This window comes from Eufriesea mexicana, unplaced genomic scaffold, assembly GCF_001483705.2.
Source record: "Eufriesea mexicana isolate 0111107269 unplaced genomic scaffold, ASM148370v2 scaffold320, whole genome shotgun sequence".
Taxonomy (NCBI): Eukaryota; Metazoa; Arthropoda; class Insecta; order Hymenoptera; family Apidae; genus Eufriesea; species Eufriesea mexicana.
The window spans coordinates 203,408-229,016 of record NW_016908532.1 but is presented as its reverse complement, the minus strand read 5'-3'; the positions used below and the strand labels follow the sequence as shown (position 1 = coordinate 229,016).

The 25,609-nt window shown below is 32.1% G+C and overlaps 3 protein-coding genes across 4 annotated transcripts in view; 1 reads left to right on the top strand and 2 right to left on the bottom strand.

Annotated features, from left to right (window-relative positions):
- LOC108545194 (A disintegrin and metalloproteinase with thrombospondin motifs 10) overlaps positions 1-13,011 on the top strand; it is a 78,604-nt gene extending 65,593 nt beyond the window's left edge. Inside the window, exons 5-17 of the mRNA XM_017896692.1 lie at positions 3,578-3,897; positions 4,925-5,199; positions 6,371-6,517; positions 6,679-6,829; positions 6,903-6,992; positions 7,527-7,842; positions 8,185-8,312; positions 8,390-8,637; positions 9,984-10,101; positions 10,333-10,595; positions 11,075-11,586; positions 11,788-11,961; positions 12,736-13,011. Coding sequence (XP_017752181.1) covers positions 3,578-3,897; positions 4,925-5,199; positions 6,371-6,517; positions 6,679-6,829; positions 6,903-6,992; positions 7,527-7,842; positions 8,185-8,312; positions 8,390-8,637; positions 9,984-10,101; positions 10,333-10,595; positions 11,075-11,586; positions 11,788-11,961; positions 12,736-12,887 — 2,894 coding nt within the window. The 3' untranslated portion in view covers positions 12,888-13,011. The remainder of the gene's footprint in view (positions 1-3,577; positions 3,898-4,924; positions 5,200-6,370; positions 6,518-6,678; positions 6,830-6,902; positions 6,993-7,526; positions 7,843-8,184; positions 8,313-8,389; positions 8,638-9,983; positions 10,102-10,332; positions 10,596-11,074; positions 11,587-11,787; positions 11,962-12,735) is intronic.
- A 755-nt stretch (positions 13,012-13,766) lies between these two features.
- Positions 13,767-14,923, bottom strand: LOC108545170 (uncharacterized). Its single transcript, XM_017896649.1, has 2 exons — positions 14,664-14,923; positions 13,767-13,969 (listed from the first exon to the last, which is right to left on the bottom strand). Exons 1-2 carry the CDS (start codon positions 14,772-14,774, stop codon positions 13,868-13,870), a joined length of 213 nt encoding a protein of 70 aa, XP_017752138.1. The 5' UTR covers positions 14,775-14,923; the 3' UTR covers positions 13,767-13,867.
- Positions 14,924-16,164: 1,241 nt separating this feature from the next.
- On the bottom strand, positions 16,165-20,081 carry Bcat (Branched chain amino acid transaminase). 2 transcript variants are annotated; one of them, XM_017912287.1, is made up of 7 exons: positions 19,862-20,081; positions 18,458-18,565; positions 18,155-18,364; positions 17,699-17,929; positions 16,696-17,005; positions 16,429-16,586; positions 16,165-16,356 (listed from the first exon to the last, which is right to left on the bottom strand). In XM_017912287.1, the coding sequence occupies exons 1-7, from the start codon at positions 19,880-19,882 to the stop codon at positions 16,165-16,167; spliced, it is 1,230 nt and encodes a 409-aa protein (XP_017767776.1). In that variant the 5' UTR covers positions 19,883-20,081. The 2 variants fall into 2 exon arrangements, with proteins under 2 accessions (XP_017767776.1, XP_017767777.1); XM_017912288.1 differs by lacking the exon at positions 19,862-20,081 and adding an exon at positions 19,033-19,059.
- Between the last annotated feature and the right edge of the window lie 5,528 nt (positions 20,082-25,609).

Genomic DNA, 25,609 nt, shown 5'->3' with positions numbered 1-25,609 from the left:
TAAGAGTTAATAGATGGACGAGTCACTGTTAACTATAACAAAAATACGAATATATATTATTTTTCTCACAGACAAATTAATTTTGCGAATAATAACGAAAATTCACTCTTACCATGCATGTAATTTTGTCTTTAATATCAACCGGCAGAATTTTTATGATAACCATAAAGTTTGCTATCAGCTAGTGGTCAAAAAAGAATTCATCGAGAGTCTCAGAAATTTATCCGTACCGTTTGAAAATTACCAATTAGCGAAGTAGCACCCTTATTCTCACACGTGGTATCTAATTTTCACGAAAGAAATTTCCCATAACCGACGGCTTAAATAGTAGATCGAATCTCCAGTTACCCTTCCAACCCGTTCTCTTCTCGTTTCGTCCATTTTTCTTTTTTTTTTCTTTTTTCGATTTCTCCTGCTAGGAACATTTATGCGTCTGAGGCCACGGGGTAATTGGATACACGAGTTGTAAAGCGTGGGCGTGTCGACGCCGAACGTTATCTTCTTATCGATGAAATTGCTTCGAGATACGACAAATGTTACCACTCGAGAATTTTTCTCCCGTTAATTACGGACCTGTGTAATTAGAGACTGTTTTTAAGGTGCAGCGAACGTGAGTATAGCACTTCCTAATTAAATGGTAGTATTTCTGAATCTTTTATACTTACATATGTACCCGATTCTATTCACGCGCACCATATCTTCGAATCAATTCCATTACTTCGTATAATGAATTTTACCATTCTAATTGCGTTACGCGACAACCTCAATGTAAATCACAAGTACAGTATAGGTATAACCCGTTTGCCGGATTACCGTGAACTTTCTGCCATCCTTGATGTTTATCCTAATATTAATGTGTTCTACTATATCATAGTTAGGTCGTAAAATATTAAAATAATGTTTATTGCACCATAGAAGCTTATATCACTTTTCTTTAATTAAAGAAAGAATTAAAAAATGGGATTTAATGGTGCAATGAGACTTGGATTTTTTAACTAATTTTAAAGGTTAAAATATTTCTCGGTAGGAGTAACTGATAATTTTTTACCGACCGTTCCAATCACATTTCGCATAAATAGAATTCTAGATGTCGCTTGTACGTTTGTCAACAATTAAAACTCTTTTAAATTAATTCCAGCAGAAAGCTAGATTACACTACACTGTTATTTGTTACAACAAACGCGAATTAAATATGCGCAGTAATAAGCTTAATTTTTTACCGCGATTTTTTTCATACAAAGCCATCAAAGTCTGCAATACGGTGAAATTAATAAGAATACGCTATGTCTTTGTCAACCGCCCAAGAAGTTAGTTCTCCCTTTCGATCGTAAATCTGTTTTAACAAATACTGAAGCCACGCCTTATTTCCACCTGTTTATGCATCGCGAGCGCCACCATCGTCCAAGACGACGATTCCGTTAATTACATCCATATAATTCACTGACGAAGCGTGGCCGATACGAAAAACCTCAAGAGTCTACCTCTAGCGGCGACGAGATTATAATTAATAGTGAACCAACCGACGGAGCGATAACTGTAACGTGGTGGGGAACAGAAGGGAAAGGAATGGGAAGCGAATGGGAAGCGGCACCCATAGTGAGAACGGACCGACACCTTCTTTTTCTTCTCCACCTTCGCGTTCCCGTTCTCGTTCCCGTTCCCCACCCCATGGCTCCCTCTGGCGACCAGCTTGTTCGCCAGCGGCGCCTATTACGAGTATTTATACCGTTTACGCATATAATGTAATTGGATGCGTAGCTCTATAGGTGACGTGGGCGTTCTAGCGACATCTTCCGTTCATCCTTTTACCGGCACGAACATCTTTGACCGTGTCGCGAAAAATTTGAATTCAATATTTATGAGCTTATCAAAGTCCATTTCGATAAAATCTCTCTGATGATCTGTCTACGTTCGGTCACTAATTATCTCGATATTGGATATTTTAATATATAGAGTGCGGGTTAAGAAACTGGGGGAGTGACTTGTCGCGTGACCAGTCGTTGGTACTTCTTATTGCTGGAATAAGTAAATCAACGCCTATTTCTATTGATATCTCCTTGAAACGAGTTTACTATTATCAAATCCGTGAATCGTACACGCGAATATATTTTTCTTAACGACTTTAATTACGAATGACGTCATCAATGACCAGTTCTTTTACGATCTTGTTGGATGTTTTAATTAATTATCTGTGAACTGGTATTTCTTTCCGTTTGTGGAATCAATAGCCGGAGAAGTTACGGACTAGGATAACGAGAAATAAAATAAAAATATAGTTGCACGATACAGAAAATATGTAGCAGTCTAAATAAAAAAATGTATACAAAATTTTTTACGAAACATAATGGGATATACTATTTCAGAACAACAAATTTAATAACTCTGATAAACAAATAATTTTACACATTAACGTGAGAATTTACATTTCCTTTCTTACCATGAAAGTTACACTGATACCCTGTAGCCCGTCGGTATACCACCAAACTTTGATCGTCTGATTTCAAATTAACTGTGCGAATAGACGCAAGGGGCGCCATCAGCACCATAGGAAATGAGGCAGCTTAAATTCTCGTGAACCGAAATCGGTAGTTGAACCATGGAGCAAAGTATTCAAGGGAGCGAAATTAATTCGGCTAATTTGGTCACGAATTTCGAAAGTGGTGATCCGTGACCAGTGTGTTTGCCGTGATTCCCATGTACAACCTATTAACCGAGTGACGAGGCCGCGTTTCAACGGATTAAACAATCTCGCGAGGAAACTGATACGGAGGTAAGATCCAACTTGGTTGATAGGTGGCGGCATGGTCGACACGGGATAATCCAATTCGCTGCAAACCCGTAATTAAGCGCAATGAATATCCATTTCGGCAAGCTGGCCGATCTATCGGGAGGCTCGAATGAAATCTTAATTATACGCCTCTGCGATCGAGCAATCTGCATAAATTAAGAGTCCGTCTTACGTGCCTACCGTGTGTATGTCTTTTTCGAGATAGAGCACAGACCGAGCTCTTAGATAACTGTGGTAATTTCTGAACGCTGCATTACCCGAGGAAGATTGATGAGCTTGCATGAAAATTAAACATACGTTTTCGCATCGTCTTGCCCTTCATTACCGACCTGATTTTTCTATCCGCGCCTGAAGGATTAGTTCCTTAATCAGCCACCGGGGAGAGTTTGAAGCACGCGTTTTACAATTGCTTAATGACGAATCGCGTGAATACGGATATCGGGTATGGTCAGTTTAGTTCGATCCTGTTCCTAAATTGCTCAATTTCCCAGTTCTATGTGAAAACGACTAGTCGATTCTCTCGTAAATCGACACCTCAGCGAGATCGTGGATCAGCAAATATATTGAGTTCGCCGTATCCTATACGTGAAATCCGTCAAACGCTCGATCCTATAGCGGCTCGGTGATTAATCATTCGATCGGCGTTCGATGATTCGTGTCGAGAAGATGGAATCCCTTTTACGAAAATCAAACGCTATTGCGTAAACGCCGGTCCCATTGAACTGGAACGGAATTTCAACACGAGATGCTAATCAAAGGCTTGATGGGGGGTGGGGTTATGTTTCACAGAGCCTAGGCGGCTGACGGAAACGCGGCTCGAGTGGCAAACGCAGCCAGGTCTGGTGCAGGTTCAAGGACGGGGCCGAAGAAAACAGCATCAGACGAAACGATGGCAGCGTTCCAGGAGATCGATCAGCCGACCACGTCACGTCGAGGCTCTCGTTGTCGCTGACACGACGATGATGGCTTTTCATCAGGACGGCGACGTCGAGACGTATCTGCTGACCATCATGAACATGGTTTCGTCCCTCTACCTGGATCCCACCATCGGGAATTTCATCAACGTCGTCGTGGTTAGGATTATCCTTGTCGAGGAGGACGACGCGGAAGTACGTGCGAATCACGGCGGTGATGTGCGTTGTGTTCAACAACTAGATGCACGGTGGAATTACATGAAACCGTGTTATCTAGTTTATTATTAAATGATAAAATATTAGAATTACGTAAAATTAGCTTTCCTTCTGTTTATAAGAGAAGTAACTATAGTCAGGGATAAAGATCTTAGTCGACCGATGATTTGAAATAAGATTCTTTTTCCGTTTCTTTTATTTCTCTATTTCAGTAATTTGGATAACTGTTAAAGCTCTTTTAATAATTTAGAAAAGTGGGGAATAACCTTTTGACAGCGCAAGAGAGTAAGAATAAACAGTCGAACAGGTACATAGTGGAATATATAACAATTATGCACATAATCGACAAAAATGATTTTTGAACTTGTTTTTAAACATTTAAAATCGCACGGCACAACTAATAACCAGATCAGGGGTGTATCCAGGAGTTTTTGAAGGGGACGAAATGTGGAAAGGTACTTCAATTTTTTCAAGTGGCTTAAAATTTGCTTATAATATATATTTTGATATTTTTGTATGATACTATAACTTAATCAATTAAATTCATATTCATTATTTACGCATTATAAAAAGTCAATAATTGCGATACGTATGATTAAATAAAATATACAACTTAATATTTTCTAAAATTATTCTCTTGCAGGGGTGATCGCCCTCTGAATCCACCACTGACACGATCGTACAATTCGAAAGTTAAACAATCTTCACGACTGCCATCTTTAACTCTGACTATACCCAGAACTAACCTAACTCGACGTCGCTTGATGTTACTGTCTAAAGCGATTCAACGACATGCGGCTTGAACATTCGTAAATTATTCGAACCTTTGGATTGTTCAACGAAACATGAGGAAAAAATTTGAATCCTACCGCAATGTCGACATTCGAATTGGCGAGCATACTCGTAAACCGAAAGCACAGTACGATCGAGGAACGAGAGCCAATAGAAAATGCGCGCATTTCTATTCAACGGGTCGCGAAACGGCCGAACTAACGTCTGTTTTCAGCAAGGGCTGGACATCACGGTGAACGCGGACAGGACGCTGTACAATTTCTGCAAATGGCAACAGAAACTGAACCCGGCGGACGACTCGCATCCGAATCACCACGACGTGGCGATTCTAGTGACGAGAGAGGACATCTGCTCGAGGGCGAACACGCCGTGTAGCACTCTGGGAGTGGCCCACGTAGCCGGCATGTGCCAACCGGACCGCAGCTGCAGCGTCAATGAGGACAATGGAATCACGCTCGCGCACACCATCACCCACGAATTGGGACACAAGTGAGTGGAAACGTTCGATCGATCTTTGACCAGGGAAAAAAAAGAAGAGGAGGGAAAAAAGATAACGATTTCGTTGGTCGAGTGTCGCGGGCAAAGTTGTCCCTAAATTTCCAGAGAATTTCGTAGGGAGAAGTAACGACTCCCCGGAAGTGAATTATCTTCATGAGGCTCGAGTATTACCTCTTCTGTAATCCGGAGAAATTTATTGCCACTTTTTTATTAGATCCTTAGAAGCACACTTAGCCTGGCCAAGCTTCTTTGCCTCGCAGCAATTACCCCAAACATATTTCATATTTCTTGGTCACCAAGTATCCTCCATCTGGGTAACTTTTTACTGCCATGTACGTCTTAATATTTATATTTGAATTTATTATAGCTGACTGATTGCTATCTCCTTGCCTCACAACGTTAAATTTCAAGTGACAAAATAGAATTGGAGTAAATTATAATTTTAAACATAATTGCATTAGATTTATGAAGTTTAAAAGTAACTATAAAATATAACTTCGAAAGTATATTAAATATTCTGATCTTATTATTTAAAATCATTCTTTCACCGATAAATTTTGATTTACTACTAACTCGTCTTTACCGATATACTGATGCAGGTTTCTGCAAATAATTTTATCGCTGACATAATATTTATGGAAATATTGAAAGCAGAAGTGTCTTAGGTGATAAGGTTAAGTGATAGTAAGGTTAGAATAACTTGGATAACAAGGTTAAGTCAAGTTAGGACACTATTTCAATATTCATAATTTGCCACATTATTCGATTTAACTTTAACACCTATAACTGTCAAGTCAAAATTAAACTTCGGCCTCAATAAAAATGTAACGTCGATTAAATTTCTCAAACCACAACGATATCGCGATCCTTTAATTGCACACGAATCACCATTTATTCTGCATTCGATTCGCGTACAATGATGTCGATAAGGTAGTACGGGAAATAATCGACCGAACCAATGCAGATTATATTGAATCGACTAATGAAGAATTCGGTCTCTGTGCTCGTTATTAATTAACTCTTTTTTACTAACCGATAATGCGACTACGTTATCGCGTGTGAGCACGTGCGAATTTCTTTTGTGAACCCTTCTTCATGGTTGTCAGTCCAGTCGTTTCATTCGACGAAATGATTCACGACCATGACTCGATTCTGATTTCAGCTTCGGCATGTATCACGACACGGAAAAAATCGGGTGTAGCAAGAGGGACGGTGACACTCTGCATGTGATGACTCCGACGTTTGAAGTGGACACCATTGGCGTTGCCTGGTCTAGATGCTCTAGAAGAGACATTACCAATTTTTTAGAGTAAAAAATTCCTTTTTTTAATTTGCCTAAACTGTAATTTTTTAATTTTTTTTATTTTCTTGAGTCTAGTTGTGTAATTAAATGTTAGCATTTTTGGCCCCATGTTGAATTAATTGCCAAGCGACAAAGAAATATTCTCAAGAAGAATTTTTTTTCTACAGTCAAGGAAAAGGTGAATGTTTAGAAGATGAGCCTGCAGACAATGACTATTCATATCCAGATTTACCACCTGGTGCAATGTACAATGCGGAGCATCAATGCAGACTTCAATTTGGGGTCAGGGAAGCTTCTGTTTGCTCCCCCTTGCAGGAGGTGATGAACAAAAGTAAATCGAGTACGGGGCAATTTTAGACCGGTGAATAGAAATCGGTGATTTTGTTCACAGATTTGCTCTAAATTATGGTGCATCGTCGATGGCACTTGCACCACCATGCTTCATCCGGCTGCCCCGGGGACACACTGTGGAAAACATATGGTACGAATATCATGATATATAAGTGTATACATTTAACAATCGTGCTTCCCAATCTGCATTTCAATACATATGCAAAAATCAACGATAATCCAAATACAGTCTTTTATAAATTAGTTAAAAAGAAACTTATTGAAATTGTAAAGATTATAATCTTAAAATTAATTTCTCCTCAAATATTTATCAAGAGAACTGAAAGATTACCGAACCTTAAATATTAAAAGAAATATTTTGTACAGATTTTAAAATTAAAATACAGGTTTACCGTCTAGTGATAACGAGGTGACTAGTGACATCTAGTATCAGCTAGTCGACACTAAATTGATACAAAGGTAAAAGACAGTTAGACCACTGTGCCTCACTCGGTCTAAATGTATTATATTTTCTTCCTTATTTAAGGAGGGTAATTCTTACATTATGACTAATCAAACTTGCATTTTTTTCACTCGCCATCCCTTTATCTCTGCACAGTACGTTTGTATTCCGTATCAAAAATCAAATATTAATATAATATAATGACTTTGAACGTTGTCACAGTGGTGTCAGAACCAAGAGTGCGTTCCAATCGTTGACAGACCGCGTCAAATTGACGGTGGATGGGGAGAATGGGGCTCATGGAGCGAATGCTCGAGGACCTGTGGCGCAGGTGTCTCGATTGTCGAGCGAAAATGTGACCATCCGGAACCAGCACATGGTGGGAAATTTTGCATCGGCGAAAGACGCCGATATAAAATCTGCAACACTGAACCGTGCCCGGAGGGTACACCTAGTTTCAGAGCAGTCCAGTGTAGCCATTACGATGGCAAAGAATACAAAGGGAAGAATTACACTTGGCTACCATATTTTGATCAAAGTAAGGCATCAATTTTTCAAATTTTTAGTTAAACATATCAAGATAGTTTTTTAATTATAATTATTGAAGTAATACACATATAGATTTAGGCATTATGATACTACTGGAACTAATTGATTTCGCATAATTTTATCTATTTAATATTTATTTCTAGCTTTTAGAATAGGGATATTATGTATTCGTGTTATGTTTTTAATAAGTAGAACGCAATTGGACGAAATAACTTCGTATTTTATTGCATCTTACAACAATAAATTATTTTTTACCATTAATCTACACTCAGCCGATATTCCATTCAACTTTAATCCGTAGAATACTAATGAATATCGTCCTTAATTGAAGCGGAACCCTGCGAGCTTTATTGCACCGACACAGAGGAGAGCGTAATTGTACCATGGGGTGAAGCTGCTCTCGATGGTACACCCTGTAACGTTGGTACCAGAGATATGTGCATTGCTGGGATCTGTCGAGTTAGTCTACTTAGACAAAATTTTCAATATTATTCTTTTTGTCTCGATACATTTTTGAATTGTAATTAACACCGCAGAAAGTTGGCTGTGATTGGACGGTAGATTCAGACGCCACGGAAGATCGTTGTGGAATCTGCCATGGTGATGGAACCCAATGCGAAACAGCAGGGGGAATTTACGACAAGAACGATGGTCCTGGATACAAAGAAGTCGTCGTTGTTCCCAATGGATCAAGAAACATAAAAATAGAAGAAATTGGAAACAGCAAAAATTATATCGGCATAGGTGTGCCAAACTCTGACAAATACTTCCTTAACGGAAAGCGGTTAGTAATGTAATTTAATAGGACCTGTGGCGCAGGTGTCTCGATTGTCGAGCGAAAATGTGACCATCCGGAACCAGCACATGGTGGGAAATTTTGCATCGGCGAAAGACGCCGATATAAAATCTGCAACACTGAACCGTGCCCGGAGGGTACACCTAGTTTCAGAGCAGTCCAGTGTAGCCATTACGATGGCAAAGAATACAAAGGGAAGAATTACACTTGGCTACCATATTTTGATCAAAGTAAGGCATCAATTTTTCAAATTTTTAGTTAAACATATCAAGATAGTTTTTTAATTATAATTATTGAAGTAATACACATATAGATTTAGGCATTATGATACTACTGGAACTAATTGATTTCGCATAATTTTATCTATTTAATATTTATTTCTAGCTTTTAGAATAGGGATATTATGTATTCGTGTTATGTTTTTAATAAGTAGAACGCAATTGGACGAAATAACTTCGTATTTTATTGCATCTTACAACAATAAATTATTTTTTACCATTAATCTACACTCAGCCGATATTCCATTCAACTTTAATCCGTAGAATACTAATGAATATCGTCCTTAATTGAAGCGGAACCCTGCGAGCTTTATTGCACCGACACAGAGGAGAGCGTAATTGTACCATGGGGTGAAGCTGCTCTCGATGGTACACCCTGTAACGTTGGTACCAGAGATATGTGCATTGCTGGGATCTGTCGAGTTAGTCTACTTAGACAAAATTTTCAATATTATTCTTTTTGTCTCGATACATTTTTGAATTGTAATTAACACCGCAGAAAGTTGGCTGTGATTGGACGGTAGATTCAGACGCCACGGAAGATCGTTGTGGAATCTGCCATGGTGATGGAACCCAATGCGAAACAGCAGGGGGAATTTACGACAAGAACGATGGTCCTGGATACAAAGAAGTCGTCGTTGTTCCCAATGGATCAAGAAACATAAAAATAGAAGAAATTGGAAACAGCAAAAATTATATCGGCATAGGTGTGCCAAACTCTGACAAATACTTCCTTAACGGAAAGCGGTTAGTAATGTAATTTAATACGTAGAAGTACTTCAACACTCATAAATTTATAAATTAAATTTATAATTTATATCTAAAAATTGATTCAAATTTTTAAAATATTCATATAAAAAGAGATATAATTTTAAGATTTTTAGATTTATTATTAAATTTGAAAATTTGATAATACTATAAAAATGTTATAATATTATAAATAGTACTTACAAACTGTCTATCTTGGTTTTAAAAAATAGGAAGATAGAAAATAATATGGAAATATTATGATCTAGATTTTCATTGTGATCTATGATTTTCATTCCAATTGAACAGGCAGATCACTTTAGCAGGCGAATACGAAGTCGCTGGAACTCCAGCTCTTTATGAGCGCGATCATGATAGAGAAAAAGTCAGAATTCCTGGTCCCATCAAAGAGGACATTGCAGTCTACGTACGTATACGATATTACCTAAATAATTCTAATTATATTCCATAACTATTCCAAAATTTTCTTTGTTTCCAAACCCATTCCACTTATAATTAGCCTGTTACCTACGCAACCATCACCTTATCTGTCTATTTATCTACTTCACTTTTTATCGATTTTCTAAGAGTTCACATCCACTACGATTTCTCTAGCTCTTTTCTTCTCATTCTCAATAACGTTGTCCCATCACTTCAGTTGATTTCCAGAGGACACTATCGGAATTTCGGACTGCGGTACGAATACACAGTACCGAAGAAGGAGCCTGACCGTGCACCGGAGTATTCGTGGGTATTTTCTGACTGGTCACTGTGCACGGCCACTTGTGGTGGCGGCACGCAAACCTCGAAAGCACTCTGTAATGAAAAGAAGAGCGGGGTCGTCGAAGACCACTTTTGCGACGGCATCGATAAGCCAGAATCGATTTTGCGGGAATGCAATCTGAATCCATGCCCGGCCAGGTAAAACCCAAACCGAACCTCGATGGAATAGTGAAAAGTCGAATTAAAGTCTTTCAATCATGGCCGGAAGATAGTACACTGAATCTCACTACAGATTTTATTAATTTTATTTTTTATTATTTTATTATTTTATTAAATTTTATTAACCATTGGACTCAAATTTTGACCGAATTGGTTAATGAATATTATACTTTGATTAGATAACCTATAAATTTATTAGTCGAATACACAATAATTCTTTTTTTAATTTTTTTTATCAATATTCAGTCGCTGATTTCAGTGATTTTGCTTGAAATATTTTATTTTACTAACCTTATTTTTATACTGTAGTAATGGTTATTTGTAATAATTACTACTAATATCTAATTCTTAACTGCCTTGTCAGTCCATAAGACTAACAGAGTAAGCAATTTTTAAATAAATGCATACAAATAAAATTTGAATTATAATCAAATACAGATTTATTTTGCTAAAATTAGGTGGTGGATCGGTCCATGGCAAATGTGCCCGGTAACATGCGGAGAGGGTGCTCTTCGAAAACGATCAGTGATGTGTGTCTCTTCTGGAATGGGTCCCGACAGATCGGATTTAGCTCTGCCGGATCGAGATTGCAACCGAGACGTGAGACCCGAAGAAGTCAGTCCTTGCCTCAATTTGCCCCCGTGCAGTTCGACAGAGCCACCGTTAATCGTCTATGCGGATAATAAGGATGCCTCTTTCTACAATGTAAGCCTGAACGATCAGGATGGTATCACGATCGTTGATGGTCTTACGACTGAGGAACCAGAGATTCTCGAGTTCGATAATGTGGTTGATGAAAATCCAGATAATTCCATGTATAATACTAAATCAAAGTGGTTTGTTTCAAAATGGAATCACTGTATAAATGGAAAGAGAACTAGAAAGGTTACCTGCTCGGTGCAGGGAGACTGCAATCCAGAGAACAAACCAACCACCGTTGAAGTTTGTCAAGGTGGAAGATGGCTTACTGGTGAGTTGCTTATTCCATGATATAAAGCATAAAGATAATGAATGGTAAACTGTTATTTCAAATATTACATTAATTGTTAAATATATAAACATACTAATAAAAAGATGTAATATATATGGTAATAATTTCGTTTTGCTGTCTGGCCTACTGCCAAAGATAGGATGACGCATAAAACCTTAATCTTTATGGGCATGCTTACAGGAAGATGGGGATCTTGCAATGCAAGCTGCTTAGCAAGGGTTGGTTTTAAGCACAGAGAAGTTGAATGTCGTGATCGTATAACGGAATTACAATCCAACGATTGCAATCCTGAGAGAAGACCAATCGATACGAGGCGTTGTTATCACAGGCGGCAATGCGCGAATGATAAATCTGGTAATTGCATACTCCAGGGAGAATCGATCATTAAGCACATGATCTGAACGTATGCGCGGATATCTCGTGGTTTCTTTTACTTCTGTTTATTGCCTATCTAGAAAGTAACAATTTTCCTCGACTGTTAACTACATTGAATGTACACGGTGAATTAATGTCTTTCAGCAAACACTTTACAATATATTTCTTTAAAAGTATCATATTCATTCATTTTCCCATGATATTGATCATTCTACCTACATGTACATATGTAGCTGCATGTAAAAAGTTTTGTTGGTTCGTTAATATACATTCATAGCCACTGAAAATTATTTAACGTTAGTACAAAAATTAATACTTCTCATTTTTTCTAATAAATATTTCTGTTAAAGTATAGGCATATTTGTTTAAACTTTAACAAAAATTGATTTTTCTTACTATATATCTTCAAAGTTTTCCATTTTTTAAACCATTTATTCTCTTTTCAGAACACTATTTCCATCTTAAATGCCTTTTTGCCTGACAATTATGTATGCAAAATAAATGACACAATACCTTGGGAATAAATTTTTCTACAATTGGTTATATCACATTAATCAATAGTCTAAAATTTGTCACAGTGATAAAAGTAATCACCTTCATCATGCTAATATTCAAATTTCGATATACTGTTTTCCATTATCAGTTAATAATCAACAAACTAATAAAAAGAATGCCTTTATATAATTTAGTAATGATTGTTAGATTATATATATATAACATGAACTATTGAATCAAATATTGCTTTTGTTGCAGAGTGCAAGGATACGATCGTACCAGCCTCGATGTGTACGTCGTACAGACGCATGTGTGATGTTTCATCGATCGTGCAAGACAAATGTTGTGCCACTTGTTTTAAAAAGCGAAGACACGGTCGTCACAACAGAAGACACATTCTTGATCATTAAGTAATCGGAAACAAACACTTAGACCAAGAAGTTCTCGGTTCTTTATTGTAAGAACACTTCTGTAAAACACAATCCGTCCTAAGCATGTATTTACTTCAGAGAATAAGCTTGTTGAAAAATCACACAAAATATATTTTCTAATATAGCTAAATTCAATAAAAAATTTCGATACATCATTATAAATATAAATAACTAAATTTCATTTTTTATGTCTTTTAATAAAATTAAATTATAAAATAGAGAAAAGAATGACAAAAATTCGGAGAATTATAGTCACTATAATGAAGTTTTCAAATAACTGAATTAGTTATATTAACATACTGAAGATAAATTTAAGGCAAACTTATAGTTTTAGCAATTTAACGGTGCAAAAATATAAATGTTAATTAAATTTGCAAAATGTACAAATATATGTATACAGAAACACTATATATATTTGAATTATATATAGCTAAACATGAAAATCTGTACCTAACATTATAAATATTTTATGTTATTACACTGCTATTGACAATTTTAACACGTACGTGTCCAATAACACAAGTCTAATGAAAAAGGACAAAGTGTTATACTTTTTACTTTATTATAATGGATATTATGACACTCAAAATGTCTTTCAAATATAATAAAAATATGATAAGAAAATTTTTCCCTGCTAAAATGTATATTTTCTTATTTTATTATTATTTATATATATATCTTTAACTACACTGATATATTATATTTTTGTACAATTATATGCCTAAGACTGCAATTACTTGTGTAATACAATTTCACAAGATGCATAGAATAAAAAAACAAATTTAATTTTTTTTAAATCAATGATTTATGAGTAAAACTTTCTCAAGTAAATAATTCTATGAAAAATAAGATAGTATCTGAAATTTATTAGAAAGTACTTTATTCAATTTGATTAGTTCAATTTAAGTTAAAGATTTACATTGTACTACAATATTATTTGTTGGATCTGATAAACTTGTTTATTGACCTTTACCTTCATTATATTTATTTATATTACATGAGATGTACAGTGGAACTCCCATCAGTCCCACATAAAGTACAATACCAAGTATTACTTTCTCCTGCAATAAAAAAGAAGGATATATGAATTATAAATTTTAAATATTTTTTAATAACTATTAACAATAATTATTAATTAAATCATTTATAAAAAATAAATGATATACATATTGTACATGAATACATGTAGAATATATTAAATACACATATATTATATTACAGTTAATTGTAAGTTATTTATCATGTTTTATACACTTTCGTATTTATATAAATTTTATTCTAACAATGTCTTGTACATAATTATATAATACAAAACACGCATAATAAATTATCAAAATTCAAAAATTTACAAATTTTCCATATCTCTTCAGACAAAACAGTTGAACAGAAAAAACTGATTAACAATAATGGCATAATAAATTTGTCTAATCTTATGTAATGACAAACTTTAAATAAAAATACCTTTTCTTAGACAATTTGTCTCACTTCAAAAATAATATGATTTAATGTAATTTTATTAATGAAAAATTTAATAACAAAATTACTTAACTATGTAAGTAGGGAAATCTTAAATATCCTTTTATGTAACCCAATATTGTACATGAACTACTGATATAAAAACTTACAAAAATACCTTTAAAATTTTTACCATGTATATTTTTAAAATAAATAAATTGTTTGATTCAAAATAATATACTGGGTAATTTAATTATCAACACTTTGTTATGTAAGTGCACTTATAAGAATAATACTTACAGCAAAAGGTATCCTAACTCTTGGAGGTGTACCCATCATTGTCCTATTCTGAGTTTTAGATAATGCCGATAATCTCGGCACACTTCTAACTACACTTTGAATTGCGAACATGTTTCTTTTCCCAAAATTTACAAAGAACGTAGTTACTTTATGGACTCTCCAATTATATCTTAACACGCCCTCAGATCCAGTTCTGTCTGGATGAGTAATAAAATAGCAGCTTGTGTGAAAATTACATTGATCCTCTACTGAAAATAGAACGATCGATTCTCACATGAGCAGTGTTACCATATCGTTCCGTATGTCTAGTACTAAAGACGGTTGCGATAATACTCATAAATAAACAAACATATTTTAATCCATTGTTTGTTAATTTATCAATATTACTCAATTTATTTAGTATAAACATCATAAAAAATTAATTATAATCAAATTTAGTGTTTAATATTTGGTACAACTTCATAGTGGTATTAACTAGAGTCCATAATGGTTCCCCTATTAATTTAGCTAATTCAAATTATTTACTAAAATCACAATATCATTTTCAAAATAAGGATCAAAATGTTACAAAAATTAAATATTTTAACAAGTTTTCTAAATAATTCTACCAAATTATTATTATGCTTTAAAATAATTTTAAATAATAAATATATGTACACAATTTCATAGAAGAATTGAATAGAGCACAAAATATTCTAATAAATTTTAAATCTTATTTAAAAGGAATTTATAGAAACATATTTTTAAACTTTATATATTTATAAAATTATGTGTCATTTTGAAACAGTAAATTATTAAATACTAAAATTATTTTATTCACCTTTTAAGTGCAAATAATTAAATATTATTTAATTTTTCTGCAAGAAAAATGTAAAAAACAGATGTGCATAAATTTTTCTCCTTTTTCTATTTTTTCTGTTTTAACTGATAATGTTAGAACTAGGTATTATACCTAATGTTTGCACCTGCTACTGAATTACAAAAAACTTTTTATAACATGTGTTTTTCTTGTAATTTTTGTTTGTTTCATTACATCACAGATGTTGAACGTTAAACAAATAGTTTATGCTATAAATTATTAACATTATACAAGATAGTAAATAAATAATATAAAACTTATGTACACAAGTTTATATTTTTATATAGAAACTCATACTTCTTACTAATTATAAATTGTCATTCACTGTATAACAAATTTCACACATATATACATATATACACATGTCCATAGTAAAACTCAGTATTTAATAATTATTTTGTCTTCAATAATAAGCAATTAATCTCCGAGTTTTATCTTTAATACATGTTTGTTTCCTAAACAACCTTAAATGGAATCACCTACATATATAAATAAATAAGAATTCACAATATTCACACAAATTTAACAATAGGAAAATTGTGACATACTGAACATTATTAATATCATTTGCCATAAATGTTAACAATTGCATAGAATCACTTTTGGTTACAATTATATAGCAAATAATCAATTATTCTATTTTCATTCAATAGGTATCGTCCAAGGGTGATCTGGTATAACACCATATTGTATATCAGATAAATGTTTTAAAAACATTTTATAAACAGGATTTGAATGTTCCATTGTAGGTATATGCAATGGTCGTCCAACAAATTCTATGTAAGATACAGGACTAATTATGCAAGCTGTTCCTGCTCCAAATATTTCCAACAACTAAAATAAAATTGAATATTTATAATACTTATATAAACTTTAAACGATATATATTAAAACAAAAGATCTTACTCTATTTTCAGAGAGTAACTGACAAATTTCATCCATACAGAATTTTCTTTCACTGACTTTGAATTGATTCCATTCTCTAGCTAATGCTAAAATAGAATTTCTCGTGATACCAGGGAGAATTAAACCAGTTGATAAAGGTGCTGTTATTAATTCTTTTTCTGAAATTACAAAATAAATATTTATAAAAAATAAAAGGATTTTTCACTGTAGAATATAATTCAGTAAATGCAATAAATAATAAAATGAAAAATGTAAAGTAATACTTACCACCATCATCATTTATAAAAAACATAAAAACATTCATAGTCCCAGCTTCAGTTACTTCATTGTCCTTTCCATAAAGCCATAATACTTGCTGCAATCCCTTTTCTATAGCTTCGCTTTGTACATATATTGTAGGACTATAATTGCTGCCTACTTTGTAATTACCGCAACCACCTGGCCATGCTCTTGTGTACTGTGGATCGGCTAGTAAAGATATACCGACATTTTCTTTTGTTTTTTTAAAATAAGAACCCACAGGTGATAAAATAACATAGAGTAAAGCAGATTCTGAAGATGCAACACCAAGAGTGGGCTATATTAAAATACAGAAATGGCTATATATATAACATTCCTTTTATATTTCTAATTGATAGTTGGACAATTTCATTATTATATAAAATTAAATATTTTTTTCTAAAATACTATTTATTTTGTATTTAAATGTTTGAAATTGTTAACATTATTAACTTAATTTATGTTTATGCATTATTTTATTTATTATAATTCTTTTTCAATGAGATCAGTTTTTTTTAATACATATACTATATCATCTATAACTAATAATGTGTACAAATTTTTGAATATTATTATAAGTATAAAAACAAACATATAAAAGAATAACATATAATTCAGAGAGTACTTTGTGTAAAACATTAAATAAAAGAATAAATACAAGATGTTGCATTTTATTTCTATTATTCTTTATTTTTAATCACTAATTATTTTTCCTTTATAAAATACAATGCATATGTCATACAGTTTCTGATTGAACTGTATCTTATGGCCCTGCCCCAACAAAAGAGCATTAAGCATCAATTTATCATGTATTATCATTAAGTATTGTGAAATATATTGCTTACTTTATATATATCTGTTTTTATGACGTCTGTGACATCAGTGGCATGATTATTATTCCTATCATACAACTGATTAGAATTTACAGAACTAATATTTCAATAATACCATATATTAAACAAAATTTTTGTTTTTAAATATGAATACTTACGTCTATTCCTATGAGTGTTGGGCGTATATACAGACTAGAAGCAGTAGAATGAGGTATCCATTCCTGATCAATACTAACTAATCTACAACAACATTTAATTAATTCCTCCCCACTAAAAGTAGGTAAGCCAATTCTTATTGCTGAGCGATTCATTCGTTCCATATTTAAGTCTGGTCTAAATATTCTTATTTTGCCATCTACTCCTCTGTAAGCTTTCAAACCCTCAAATAACTAAAATAACAGTGCATACATATAAGTACTGAATATAAAAGTTTATTATATTACTATTAAACTATTTAACTTCTCAAGATACTAAATATTTTGCAATACAACATAGAAGTTTTAATTAGGAAATTGAACATGGAAGAATAAAAGATTATAATGTATAAAAGTACTCTCTTTTCTTTATACTAAACATTAAGATGGATAGGAAATATTTCTAAATATATTTCTTACCTCTATAGCATAATGTAGTACTTTTGATGCTGGATGAAGGACTAGATTTTCAAGGGGCATAATTTCTGGTATTTGCCATCCCCCTAGTGCTTCATGATAAAATATTTTTAACATATGATCTGAAAAATATTTACCAAATGATAAAGCACTTACATCAGGCTTTGGTTGTAATTGTTCTGGTCCTGCTAGACGGACTAACAGATCTGCATACTACAAATAAAATAAATAAAATTTAAAAATAAATAAAAGTTGTAAATAATTATCTTGTAAACCTGTTTAATTTATATATTTGAAAAAACATACCTTAAAAGAACGTTCTGGTTGTATTACTTTTTTATCTCTAATTTGCAAAGATGAATTGAATTTGACATTAAATTGAAGTTGATTTAAATAATTTCCACAGGATAAAATCTATATAAAAAATTTGTATGCTTGGATAACATATCTATAAATATATTTTCTAATAATATAAAATTAACATACATAAAAAATAGTTATAAACACATGATTGTAGTATTACATAACTTTTAATTTATATTTATAACAAACAAAATATTTTTCTTGAATTTGTGAATTACATAATGATTGATATGACATAATTAATGATTTATTAATGCAAAATTAAATGTAAAAATTACATTATTTTGAACACATATCATGAAATATCTGATTCAAGGAATTACATGACAAAACAAAAAAGTATAATGTAATAAAGTGTTAAAATTTGCAGATATATACTACGATAAGTGAGATACATGCTTATCTTAAAGTTTTTAATATAAATTGAATACAGAAATTATAATAAGGTTAGGTCAATAAAATGCATTGACAAGTTAATTATTCTTTCTGTTATTCATCATAAATTTCAAAAAACGTACACGAAGATCAAATTTTTTCATTTTAAGCATTACAGCTCATTGTGTTTATTTTTATTTTCTTTCAAACTAAACTCATTATTACTAAAAATGTATTCTTGAGCACGTGGTATCACACGTGTCTAAATGTCACACTTAACTTTTAAAAAGACACGCGGCAATGTTACAAAATTCGTAAAATTTTGCTTCATTCAACTAAAATAATTAAAAATTTTCCATTTACAACATTTTTGTTTAAGCCATTCAGTTTAAAATGAAATACTTTAAAATCTTGCAAAAATAAAAAAAGAGCACAAGACTATCATTGTCTAAAAATAATGCAGTATATCAACACTAAAATTTACAATATATAAATTACTACAATAATCTTTCTTAATACTAATTTTATTATACTATAATACTAATTTTTAATCTATAATTCATATTTTTTACAAGTAACTTATTATATATAAACTAAATTTCTGAATTTTTATTTAAAATTTCTATTATTATTTCTAATAATGGAAATCAAAAAATAAAAAAAATAAATCAAACCAAAAGAATTAAACAAATGAAACGATAGAGCTAACAAACAGAATTATTGTTATCGAAAAGCTTCTAGGTTTCGTTTTTAGACAGTTTTCTTATGCGTGTAAGAATCTTACATCATCATAGAGATACAGAGATAATTATAAAGATTGCATGAAAAATTCAGATCGTGTAAACAACCAAATCTTTTATGAGACAAATTTTAACACCAGTATTTCATATTTTAATTTTGATTGATACTATTATTTGTATATTTACATATTTATATTAAATTTTCAGAATAGTTGTGAAAAGCATAATTTACCTGACGCCGCAACTGAACCATAGTAATTATTAGTGACGAATAACCAGGAAATATTTACTCCTTTAGAACAACCCTTAATGCACAATGTTTGTTACACAAGTGTCAACCCGCGAATAAACATCAAATTTAAAATCAACTTTTCTTACTTCTTCTGTTTCGTTTGAATGTAAAAAAAGAAAAGAAAAACTGAATTGTATTAATAATATTCAGGAAAACAAAAAAAGAAATAGAAAAAGAATGCAAAATCTAATATAAACACAGGTGATTTTCACTCTTAAAAATGCGAATATTTTAACTATTATTATACAATGAATCTGCTATTATATACTTGTATCCGCTTCCTTGCGTATTCTCGAATAATGTCTACATTAACCATCAGTTAATATTTTATTTATTACCAGGCAAGGGGCATGAGAGACAGAATGATGCAGAGTCCCCCCTCTAGGTTCAGAATAAAAGAGTGGGGGGATTTGTCAGCTTAATATATATACTGTGATGTATACAATGTTGTGAATGTTTCTATTTAATTTAACGGAGTTAATATGATACTGTTGTTTGTTCATTTTAAATTCTATCTAAATACGTTTTACTTCTCCATTTTGTTAATAAACAAATGAGGATATATTTGTTATTGTTAAGTAATATGTTTGTTAAGAAAATAGACATTAATCGATATGGATTCAAGAATTTCTACAAATCAAAATTAGTATTTAATTATTACATATCAGTTTGCAGTAATCTATTACATATGATTGTAATAATTTCTAAGGAAGCAAGGTAATTTTTAAATTTATTTCCAAAAGTGAAAAGGGGTTAGTTTCTATAAAAGTTCCCTGAAGCTATCGTGAACTTTACTATGTAATAACGATAAAAATATTACAGATGATGAGCTTTAAAGACACTCTGTACATAAAAGATGAAACTCGTGAATATTGTATGGTTGAGAAAGGGGAGGAAAAATTCTAGCGGGACACAATGAGTGGGGGCAAGGAATTAAAAACAAGTTGATAATATGGTTTCTTCGAGCGATAAGAAAGGACAGCACGCGCGTTGTTAAGAATATCGGACGTTTCTCAATTCTCAATTGTACAGAAATATAAATATTTATTAAATGCACCGAATAATCATTGTAATTCGGATCTGCTGCTATCCTTCTATTACCGATTATATTTTCCTATATTTGCAAGCCTTTTATAAGTGAAATGCATAAAAGGGCAACTTTTCTCTTTCTTGCGGAATTGACAAGTAAAGAAATTATGTATCAAGCTGAACAATCAAAGAAAAATATTTTGGATGAAAGATTGTAGTTTTGTTTACCTCTCTTTCTGTATTAATGGTGTATAAATGTAAAAATCAATGTATCGTATTATACACGTGACAACACTAAGAATGAGATTCACGAACATCTTTTTATAGGAAGCAAATATAGATTATACGTAATTGCAGAGAAAAATATACAAAAGTGCAGAGAAAGATAGTTATACGTAAGTGCAACTGTCGAATAAGATGACATTTTGACATAAATTATAAAATCTTAATGATGTTCGATTATTGTCGATACGTCCCTAACTTCACCCTTTCAATCATAGTCATCTTGTTCCAATGCTATAACATTTTCTTTTCTATAATAAATTGTAATTATCGTTGTTTACATAAATTTACAACACATAAATAGCGCAATTTCTAGAATTAACGGTAAAAAATAATTGTATCTTAACGTCATGGTTACTTGTATAGATTTTGTACTTTTTATTTTCACAATCAGTACCTTCTACACCATACTATGATAATGAAATCGAAAATAAATATCTTACTGCATGTATATACATATGTGTATCTGCATCTTTGCATTTTTAGTTTTAGATGTAAAATAATTGACAGCGAGTTATTTGCTTGTCAAACATATAATGCTTAATATTGAGTTCAGAATAATAACCGATTTGATGTATTGATACCAACTGTCTTTAGTAATATAGTAGAACACGATAAAATAGTAAACAAAGATTTATCGCTTATGTTGTTCTTCTATAGAATCTGCGTAATGTGCATATTCGATGATGGAAATTGTGAGTGAATAGTTCCAAAGATGGCAGAAAAGGAAACTGATGTGACTGATTCGTAAATCTATCGATGTGAAAGTGTTAGTCGATAGATGGCAGGATTAAACAGTTTTACAGGATGCAATTTGCATTATGCTTGAATGCTATTTATCGACCGATCGATCAAATTTGCACAATTATATTTCTACCGTTGCAAAAGGAATCTTATTCTATGATGCACCAGAAATAAGAATCCTGTATTAAAACAATATATAAATATATAAATATATGCGTATATATTTACGTACAATTATGTGGAATAACACACACTATTTATTCACCACTACAGACAGGTATGAGATACTGAGATTTGACCTAGGATATAAGTTTAAATATACAGATAAGTTTGCGTGATATAACTCAGTATTTATAAGAATGAGTAATTTATATACAATATACGATACTGCGTTGAATCATTGATATGTAGCCGTCGAAGTTTTCATACATTGTTTATGAAAATAGGTTCTTTAAATATTCTTAGTGTCAACACTCTAACTATATCATTGTCATAAGAATGGAACTCGCAAAGTTGCCTCGCGAACACATTCAATGGTAGGATATTATCTTTACATTATGAGATTTGATAATTTTATAAATATCTTCTATTTAAACCAAATATATTGTTATTGTTATATATACTCTTATGTTGACAGTGAAATTGGAATTACTAAAAAATCAGACAGGTTGATTCATTTAGGCTAACTACTTAGAAGATTAACTGAAGCCAAAAACTCCACTTTCTGCATACTTCTGTCTTTTTATTGCCAGACGACTATATTTTTTTACTGTTTGCGGGTTTATCGTTAAATAGTCTACATAAACATTTTCTGTATATATATTCGTATACTTGGAAAATTAATGAATTGCATTTTTTGCTAACTGATGTATGATCTTAATTACTATGTAACAGGGACCTTTCTAACTCAGAACTTGTTATTAAAATGTCATTTAATGATATAGTATGTATAAACTATTTTGATTAAGGCATTGAATGTAACGTAGTTTCGTAATCTTTGTTAGATTGTCCTATTATATTGTTGTGTAGCAAACAGTATTTTTTTCCATGCATGTGTTATTCACTGCATTATATTTCATTAAATTCTAAAGTCTTAATTAAATAATTAGTAAAATATATTAATAATAACAGCATACTCAAATTTATGCTTATGTTAAGTGTTCACGGATATTGCGTCAGACTTTCTTCGATAGGTAGAGCAATTCCATGGATTTTCACTCTTCAAGTGCTAAAGCACACGTTGATTAAATTTATCACTAAGAGATGGGATATTAGGAGTAGTAGCGAGGGTACAAGAACGACACACGGTTAATTCTTCGTATGTGTATATGTACATAAAAAAGGGGATACGTAAAACATACCCTAATGACCTCGTACAAATCTCACTCTCTTATTCTGCAATTAATTAACAGAACTTAACAATACAAAATCGTAGCATGTTATAAAAGAAGGATAGCTTATCTGAGTTACCTATAATTAATTAAATATAATGTTATTAATTTAATTTAATTCTTCTTACTTCGATATTTTTGTACAATAAAAAAATAAAATAGATACCGTTCAATGTTTGTCAATAGTTTGCAATAAGTCTGACGAACTCCACTGTTCGGTGTTGCACGAGACTCACGACAGTCCCACTATCAGTCAACTAATTCCCCCACCAGTCACTTGACTAGTCACCACTTCATACATATAACTTATATTAGCAAACATTATTACGATCACAAATGCATTGAAGCAAATTGAAAATTTTTATGTGAATTTTCTTTCATTTTTTCTTTTTTACAATCAAAATATAAAACACTAGTAACGTTCAGAATTCTACAGACAATGTAGAAATGGTAGTTATGTGCGACTTATGAGCCTCCACCAGTTCGCCACAATACCGATGTAAAGACGATGTGATAAAATCAAAAAAAATTTCTAGTACAAAAGCTTGTACAAAATAAATTTTGCATACTAAATTTCTATGCTTATTACATGTAATGTAACATTCTGACCTTATACAAAATTTCTTCCTTCCTAGTTTTACTTTTTGAACGTTATTTTTAGCGGTATAATTTGTAATCATCTACATTTGAACTCGCTGGTTCGATGATAAGCAGTAGAAACTTGAATTTGATATTCTATTTCTTTCAGTGTCACTGATTTTGCATTCGAACATCTTGAAATTATCTGGTACTGATTGTTTTTTTCCTTGGTTTAAAAGTGTTTATATGAAATGGAACAAATAAAAATTAATTACCGATAAATCGAAATTATTAGGTTATCTATAAACTTCTGAAATTAATTCGCAAATATTTGGAGATATAGGTAGCAAGACAAGGACATACAATAATTGCGTCATTTGTACAAATTTGTCGATTTAAAACTGTGCAGTACGAGATTCGGATAAACTAACATCTTTTTATATTGACTGCATCGAAATTTCAATTTTGCCAACAGGCTCTATAAAAACTTTCCTTAGTTTCTTGTAATTAATATCATGTTACTATGAAGTGTAATTTCGTAAATTTCATGGCACTGAAACTAAATTTAGTACTATAAATTTTGTATATGAACAGTATAGATTTGTATAACTCTCGAGTTATAGCTCATTCTAAGGTACTGCTTATTTTAAGTAAATAATAAAAGGCGATAGTAGATTGCCAATTTTTGTTTTTCTCTAAATAATGCTTTCAATTCTATGTTTCAATATTATATTTGTCACACATAGTATATTTTAATATTGCTACTGTTTAATTAATCGCCGACTGAAAATACGAGCATTGGTCTTAGACGAATCATGTTACATCGGCGTTGTGAGTATATTATTCTTTCCTGCCGCCAACTTATGCATGCTATTGAAATCGACTCAGTGCAGTCGTGCGTGTTACTACTGGAGTTCATCTCCATATCTACGAACGCATAACAATTTTGTAAATTCACTGCTTTTTTCACTGCTGATCTGGGCAAGAATTACGAATATTATTCATCTGATGTTTACACATTTATGTCGCAATTGTAAAGATTAGCGGCAATTTTCGCAAGTACGGAAAATTACACTGTAATCCAACGTTCGAGCCACCAATTATCACAATGAATATTTCCGAATATGAAGGATTCTTCATAAAATCTATAAACGATAATAGATCAAGATTGTCTCCATTTGTATACATTTCATTGGTAATTAATATTTATGGTTATAAGTAACTATATCAACAACATTCAAAAGCGAGAAAGAGAGAGAGAGAGAGAGAGAGAGAGAGAGAGAGAGAGAGATATCATCGAATACGTCTTATGTATTACGTACATAAAATAACCGTGTGTTATGTATATCCTCACTGCTATTCATAATATTTTATCTCCTCGTAATAAGACCAATCAAGGTATACTTTACAACTTTAAAATGTAATAAAAGCTTTTGGCTGCGTCGAATTTTGATCATATGAAATGCACTGTTTTCTGTTGTCATTTATACACATGAATGGTTCCACGTAGATGCAAGGATGCTGTTTATTCGTAATCACGTTTTAAGTTACTAAAAAATAGTTGAATGTTGTCTGACTGTAGTGTTGTCATTTCTTGGCTGTTCTTGTGGATGTTGAGATAATACAAATGCAAATTTTCAAGACGCCGCATCAAGATCGGAAG

What these genes read in the sequence shown, in the direction of transcription:
- Bcat (XM_017912287.1), bottom strand. Translation starts at nt 19,882, where the DNA reads ATGGTTCAGTTGCGGCGTCAG. An exon ending in TACTACATTATGCTATAGAG is followed by an intron (nt 17,930 to 18,154) that starts GTAAGAAATATA and finishes CTGTTATTTTAG; the next exon opens with TTATTTGAGGGTTTGAAAGC. An exon ending in CAACACTCATAGGAATAGAC is followed by an intron (nt 17,006 to 17,698) that starts GTAAGTATTCAT and finishes ATTTTAATATAG; the next exon opens with CCCACTCTTGGTGTTGCATC.
- LOC108545170 (XM_017896649.1), bottom strand. Translation starts at nt 14,774, where the DNA reads ATGTTCGCAATTCAAAGTGTAGTTAGAAGTGTGCCGAGATTATCGGCA. An exon ending in GAGTTAGGATACCTTTTGCT is followed by an intron (nt 13,970 to 14,663) that starts GTAAGTATTATT and finishes TTTTTATTGCAG; the next exon opens with GAGAAAGTAATACTTGGTAT.